Source organism: Lithobates pipiens, unplaced genomic scaffold, assembly GCF_037356315.1.
Source record: "Lithobates pipiens isolate NorthernLeopardFrog02 unplaced genomic scaffold, aLitPip1_a1.2 Scaffold_8, whole genome shotgun sequence".
NCBI classification, from domain to species: domain Eukaryota; kingdom Metazoa; phylum Chordata; class Amphibia; order Anura; family Ranidae; genus Lithobates; species Lithobates pipiens.
In genome coordinates, this window is record NW_027507903.1 from 65,812,710 (window position 1) to 65,820,500 (window position 7,791).

Below are 7,791 nucleotides of genomic sequence, written 5' to 3' on the forward strand. Positions count from 1 at the left end.
TACACAATGTATCAGTGATTTGTCTTAGCAATATGGATTTTTTTATTGTAGGAGAAGCCTGTTGCGCATGCACCTAGTAATAAAACGTCAACATTGTTTAAAAGGAACCTGTTAGAGCAGAAATATGGATGTTCTCAATACTGACTTGGCTTTGAAAGAGCCTGTTCAGAGGCTGTTATCCTTCACTGTTCAGCGAGTCACAGACCCAGAACAAGCATATGATGGTGCTGGGCACCTAATAGCAGGCATGAGCTTTGTCCGGGGTCGTCACTTCGCAACTAGTGAAGGAAGATGTAGGCCAAGAAGCATAGGTCAGCTCTCCTACCTCTCCTTCCTTGTAAGCTCAGATAATTGGGGGGGGGGGGGGCAGCAATCACATGACTGGCACAATCCCCTGTATAAATGAAGTCATCAAAAAGGTAAGCCCCCACTTCTCCTCAAAAAGTGGAGATGCTTTTGAAAAGGGGATTTTAAGGTGCCAAAACAAAAAAGATATAACATCAATGCAATAGGTCTAAAAACTACAAATTGTATTTATACAAAAATAGATTAATTAAAAAAAACTATGCATCATTGGAACATATTATATCGGCAGTCAACATATGATTATAACCATTCCGTGCAATCCATGCATGATCTTGGTGCATATAACTTCTGATGCATATGGATAAATGTTTTGCCCAACCAAAAGGGCTTCTTCAGGACCCACGTTTCAATATCGATGCGTTAAATAGCTGAGATGTTGACCACCAGAATATCAGATTCATCACACCTAATATAGCCACACTCAAGCAGAAAGGTGTATATCCGCATTTATGTCAATGTTCATTGAAAGCGCCAACTGATCCCTGCCATTAATAGGTCCAATCAAGTGATGAAACACGGTAAGTAGACTACTATGATAAATAATCAGAAATGCCATCCTTATTGACCCCAATATATGTGGTTTAATCATCAAGGGTCACAAGAGTGAACCAAGCAGGAACCACAAGGAGAAAAAAAAACGCCCCAGGTCTCAATATGACTAGAGAGAGGAGCTATCCACCAGCATCATGATCAGACCACTATGTGGCCTAAGATGCTGAAACGTGGGTCCTGAAGAAGCCCATTCATTGCTTGGGCGAAACACGTTGATCCATATACATCAGACGTTATATGCACCAAGACCATGCTTTGATTGAACCAAATGGTTATATCCTATGTTGACTTGATATAATATGTTCCAATTATACATATTTTTTTTTTTTTTTTTTGTATAAATAGAATTTGTCGTTTTTAGACCTATTGCATTGATGATATCTTTTTTTTTTTGTTTTGGTGCCTTAAAATCCCCTTTTCCCACCATCTCCTCTTTTTTTGAGGAGAGGTGGGGACTTGCCTTTTTTTGATTCCTTGTAAACTCAGCCTAATAATCCAGACCTTCAGCCTTGTTTTATGCTGAGAAGTACTGTATACACTACATCACAAACTAGAACAGGCAATGGATGTTTAATCATTTTGATTCTTCCATCTATTGTACAGCAGCAAAAAAGGATTAGGCCCTCATGCAAGTAAGTTTTCCAAAAAGATAGAAAATCTCCAAGTGCAATAAAGGGCACCTTATGAGCCGCGTACACACAGGCGGACTGTATGGCCTACTTAGTCCGTCATACAATCCGACCGACAGTCCGTCATACTTTCGACTGAGCGGACTTGACCACACACGGATGCACAAACAGTCCATCGAAAGCTTGCGCGATGACGTGTACAGCACGTACGACGGGACTAGAAATAGGAAGTCCAATACACAGCAATGCACCCTTCCGCCGTGTAAATCCTTTCTGAGCATGCGCCATTCTTAGTCCGTCGAACTAGCCTACTCACGAGCGGATTGTCCGCTGAAACCAAAGTATGACGGACAGAATTTCGAAAAATCCGAAATACTTAGTACGCCAGACTGCACGCTGAAAAAGTCAGCTGAAGCCCACACACGAGCGGACTGTCCGCTGAAATGTGTTTCGACGGACTAAGTAGGCCATACAGTCCGCCCGTGTGTACGCGGCCTTAGACTGCTAAATTCACTTCTCTTCACAAAGAGCATTGAAACAGCCCATTCATTACAAGCAATGCTCAACATCGGATGCATCACTTGGGATTGGTATGTTTATGGGCAGCATATCATATTAGTGAAGTGATGGATTCTGTAAAGGTTGACGGGCAGAAAAAATATAGATGGACACTAAGAACACACACATTAAGCAACGTTTTTTTATTTTTTTATTTTTTTGTCATTCAACCAGTGGGTTGAATAAAAAAAAAAAGCTGATTCCCCCATCCCTACACTTGAGAAGGATGGGGGCATCACTCCGAATGAGTCATTGTGTTCTTCTCCGCAGTCAGAATACAACGATCAGTGCTGCCGGCATTGGTTTGTCAGGAAAAAGCAGGCCAAGTCGATCAATTGACTTATGTACAACCAGCCTACCCATACGTGGATCGAAATAAGTCCACTAAGTTGTGGGGCTGTGGTCAGTCCCAGTGATCTTAATGGGCAAGTTTGAAAGAAGCGCCGTCTCACAAGCTTTGCATGGCGAGTTCAATTTGTGGCAGAATAAGTACTACATCACTTGGCCGCAATGTTAGTATTTAGGTGTATGGTCAGGAGGCTGTAAAAAATGTGGATTAACTGCCTGCTTTTACTGCTCCTTAGCCACACATGTGAAATGACAATAAGAAGTTGAAAAGAGTCCTTTTTATATCCCTTTCTTGCTGTAGGATATAAAATCTATAATCCTAATTTCTTAGGATTTTTATATATATTTTTTTTATATTGTATATTTTAGTATTTTCAAAGTGGTAATTCAATCTCTCTGTGTCACATTAGCATTATTCTTACCTCCCTGCATTACTTTTTTCAGTGTTAGACTGTCTGGTGTAACCAATGCCAAATTCTTTTCTTCTGTATTATGAGTAGGATATTTCAGGAATGCTGAGCAATGTGTAACAGTCTACTCCAGTTCATATTTGAAATATTCCATAGAAACCCTTTTCCTCCCCTGCCTCACCTGCAGATCAGTAAAAACTGTATTTTTGGTCTGTATAAGTGGGTCATGTTTTTAAATCCATATGAAAACCCCTGTATCTGTGTATTCTGAGGTCCTTCTACAACACTTGGGATCAAGAGTTGCCAAAGGTTAACCACTTCACCTCTGGAAGATTTACCCCCCTTCCTGACCAGGCCATTTTTGTGAGAGGGCACTGCGTTACTTTAACTGACAATTGCAAGGTTGTACAACACACAAATAGAGCTTTCTTTTGGTGCGTTTTTTATTTTTTGCACCATAAACAAAAAACGTCAATTTTGAAAAAAACATATCATTGTGTGTGTGTGTGTGTGTGTGTGTGTGTGTGTGTGTGTGTGTATGTATGTATGTATGTATGTATGTATGTGTGTGTGTGTATGTATGTATGTGTGTGTGTATATAGATATAGATAGATAAAATGTCTTCATCAATTTAGCCCATTATGTATTCTGCTACATGTTTTTGGTAAAAAAAAAAAAAAATCCCAATAAGTGTATATTGATTTGCGCAAAAGTTATAGCGTCTACAAACTATAGGATATATTTTTGGAATTTTTGATTCATTTCTTTTTTTCTTCTTCTTTTTTTTTTTTTTTTTTTTTTTACTAGTAATGACAGCGATCAGTGACTTCTAGCGGGACTGCGATATTGTGGTGGACAAATCTGACACCTGCCACTTTTTTTGACCCTTTGAGGACTAATCACATTTTTATATTGATCAGTGCTAAAAAATTATGCACTATCACTGTACTAATGACATTGGTAGGGAAGGGGTTAAAATCAGAGGCAATCAAAGGGTTAAATGTGTGCCTAGCTGGTGATTGTGTAGTAGGGGAGGTGCTTTTTACTAGTGGAAGGCATGGATTTGTGTTTCTGCTTTACAGGAACACAGGATGAATGCCTTCTGTATTAAAAGAACAGCAATTGGCCTGGTTTACATAGGCAGACTGGCGTTCTATCTGTGTACTGAATGATCAGCGGGTGACCCACTAATCAGCTCCTGCTGTGTAAAATCACAGTGTGAGTGAGCCACCAGCGGCGCACCCAATGCCTGAAAGTGCAGGCTCACATGTATAGATACGCCCTGTAGCTGTAAATGTGTTATGGGTCAGTCAGCAAGTGGGCAAAGGTATTGTTATTTATGTTGTCTACTTGCAACTTTATATACCAAAACCCCACAAAATAAATCTGACAGCCAGTTCAGATATTCTACAAATTTTAACCATAGAAACAAGAACCTACTTGTCTTATGTGAATGGAATTTCTGATTTCCTAAATGTTCAGTGTTTTTTTTTTTTTTTTTTTTTTTTTTTTTAAGTGATTCTAAAGGCTTTTTTATTTATTTATTTTTTCCCCCTAAAATAAAAAGAGCCCCTTGTACTTACCTGCTTTTTACACTAGTATTGCACAGAGCATCCCCAAACCTGATCTTATGAGGTCCCCTGCTGGCGCTCTTTGCTCCTGCTTTTCTGTGTCTGCCCCATAACAATCCACTTGCTCCCAAGCCAGGGCTGTGTGTGTCCGCTGACACACACAGCATGGCTCAGCCCCCCCCCCCCCCCCTTCATTGGATTTGGATTGGCAGTAGCAGGAGCAATTGGCTTCTACTGTTATCATTCTACCCTATGAGACCAGGGAGAACGTGCATCACTGCAGATGGGCACAGCACTGGATTGAGAAGGGTAAATAAAGGGAGCTGGGGAGCCAACAACTACTGAAAAGGTTTTTGTTTTTTCACCATAATGCATTTGGGTAAAAACCTTCTCACTTTAGAACTTTTTTAAAAATAAGCTAGCGTTGTTTCAAATAATTTTTTATATATATATATATATATATATATATATATATATATATATATATATATCATTTTATATTCTTAAAAGGTAATAATTTCTGAGCACCTCTGCTTGCAAAATTTGAAAGCTTTTTGTATGGAATTCCAGCCATACAAGGAATTAGCCTTAAAACTGCCCCCTACCTCTCCTAATACCTATGCTAACTAACCTGTGTAAGAAAGATGTATGTACTTTCCTATTTAAGTCCACTCCATTCCAGTCACGTGATCCGGCTCCCGTGTTAGCCAGTGCTGTTTAAGGGAAGAGCGTGCCAATACCGGATGGGCCATTGAAGCCTATGGGTGATGTCACTGCTCCAGGCTTTGCTAGCTATTATCAGTGTCCTCTCCTCTCCCCTGCAGCTGCTGCTGACTGACTGAGATCATGTGACCGTAGCTGGCTAAAAATAGGTATGTTCATCTTTCTTACACAGGTTAGTTTGCATAGGTGTCAATCTCTGTATTTGCGGACAATGCTCAGCTAAGCAGGGCAATAACTTCGCCGCAGGATGTGGAAACCTTGCAAAAAGATCTGAACAAATTAATGGGGTGGGCAACTACATGGCAAATGAGGTTCAATGTGGAAAAATGTAAAATAATGCATTTGGGTGGCAAAAATATACACTGGGGGGAGAACCTCTGGGGAAATCTAGGATGGAAAAGGACCTGGGGGTCCTAGTAGATGATAGGCTCAGTAATGGCATGCAATGCCAAGCTGCTGCTAACAAAGCAAACAGAATATTGGCATGCATTAAAAAGGAATGAACTCCAGAGATGAAACAATAATTCTCCCGCTCTACAAGACTCTGGTCCGGCCGCACCTGGAGTATGCTGTCTAGTTCTGGGCACCAGTCCTCAGGAAAGATGTACTGGAAATGGAGCGAGTACAAAGAAGGGCAACACAGCTAATAAAGGGTCTGGAGGATATTAGTTATGAGGAAAGGTTGCGAGCACTGAACTTCTTCCCTCTGGATAAGAGACACTTGAGAGGGGATATGATTTCAGTCTACAAATACCGTACTGGTGACCCCACAATAGGGATAAATCTTTTTTGCGGAAGGGAGTTTAACAAGACTCGTGGCTGCTCATTAAATTTAAAAGAAAAGAGATTTAACCTTAAACTATGTAGAGGGTTCTTTACTGTAAGAGCGGCAAGGATGTGGTATTCCCTTCCACAGGCGGTGGTCTCAGCGGGGAGCATCGATAGTTTCAAGAAACTATTAGATAAGCAGCTGAATGACCACAACATACAGGGATATACAATGTAATACTGATATATAATCACACACATAGGTTGGACTTGATGACCTTTTTGTCTTTTTTTTTTTCCAACCTCGCCTACTATGTAACTAAGAGGGAGGAGGGGACATTTTTAAGGCTAGTTCGGTGTATAACTGGAACTCCAATTGAACATGTAGCTTATGAATACTGTATCCCCTTCTGTTAATGGATTTGCATTTGTTTTACTTTTTAATAAATGTGAAATAATTAGTTTTTAATAAAAAAATTTTTTTTTTTTTTTCCATAGCACCTGTGCAGATTGAAAATGAAACTGAGCGTGAGACGGCTAAATCTGCGAATGGTCAGATTTGTGTAACTGACAGACTGAAGGCACCAATCACAGAGCAAAGAACGATTGATGAACTGATTAGAAGACATATGAAAGAGAAGCTGGATGGAAGCATATTCCCGACGGTGGACACATCAGCCAGCAAACAAGATGATGTATCAAAGCAGCTCAGAAAGGACGGTACTATTGCTGCACCAGTATGTACATTGCCTCTAGAAGAGGGCCGTACTTTAAACTGTACGGGTTCAGACGCAGAGTCCAACCAGAGGCCTTTCAATGGCCGCAGCGAGCCCTCTTTTTTACAGGGCTTAAAATCTTTTGACTGCCAGGATCATCTAAAGACCAAAGCACCCAGGAGACGGTTTGAACTTCAAGAAACTCCAGTGCGGGATAACGGAGACCATGGTTGGGGCTTGGTCAGTGGCAAAGGTCTCTACCCATCACAAAGCTCTTTAACCAGCATGAAAGTGCCGTCTTACAATCTGGACGCTGCAGGGAAACTTTCAGCAGCAGGTTTATTTTCTCATGCAGAGGAAAGTCGTGATGCCTTTGGCAACAGATATGAAGGTCAGAATCACTCTGCTCACATTGCAAAGAGAAGAGATCAGACTCCCAGTACATGGCATTCTAGTAAAATCACGAGCCATCCGCCCACATCTGTTGAGTCAGGGCCATACTCCGATGTAGGTCGAGACAAGCAACTACCTCAACGAAAATTATTGCTGGATTTTGCCACTCCACCGCAAGACAGTGGCTTTGATAGTCCATTCCCTGATGTAAATAGTTTTAACTGACACTGGTGTGCTATATAGTTTTTTGTTTTTAATTTTCAAAAAACATGACTTATTTATTTTTTGACATGCATGTATATAATTGATCATTTTTATATTTGTTTTATATGTGTGTTTGTGCAGAGATGTATTTTTCTACTTTTATTTATGTATTTATCCATGCTATTTTAAAATAAAGTTAATTTGAGTTTTTTAAGGTTTAAGCTGCTGTAAATAGTTTCTAAGGAAAGTGAAGCACAAAAAAATAGGTCATTAAAGCAGAGGGCCGGTTATAAAAAAAAAAAAAAAAAAAAGTCAGCAGCTGCAAACACTGCAGCTGCTGACTTAATAAACACACTCACCTGTCCAGGGCGCCCGCGATGTCAGCCGCCCGAGGCCGACCCGTCCCTCGGGTCCCGGCGCCGCCATCCCTTGTAAGGGAAACAGGCAGCGGAGCCTTATGGCTTCACTGCCCGTTTCCTACTGCGCATGCGCGAGTCCCGCAGCTACTGCGCATACGCGAGTCCCGCAGCGCTTTCTGAATGGGACGCGCTGT

The 7,791-nt window shown here is 40.9% G+C and overlaps 1 protein-coding gene across 1 annotated transcript in view; it reads left to right on the top strand.

Annotated features, from left to right (window-relative positions):
- Nucleotides 1-7,417, top strand: part of CEP152 (centrosomal protein 152) — an 87,455-nt gene extending 80,038 nt beyond the window's left edge. The window contains 1 exon segment of the mRNA XM_077473089.1: nucleotides 6,424-7,417. Coding sequence (XP_077329215.1) covers nucleotides 6,424-7,259 — 836 coding nt within the window. The 3' untranslated portion in view covers nucleotides 7,260-7,417.
- The last annotated feature ends 374 nt before the right edge of the window (nucleotides 7,418-7,791 follow it).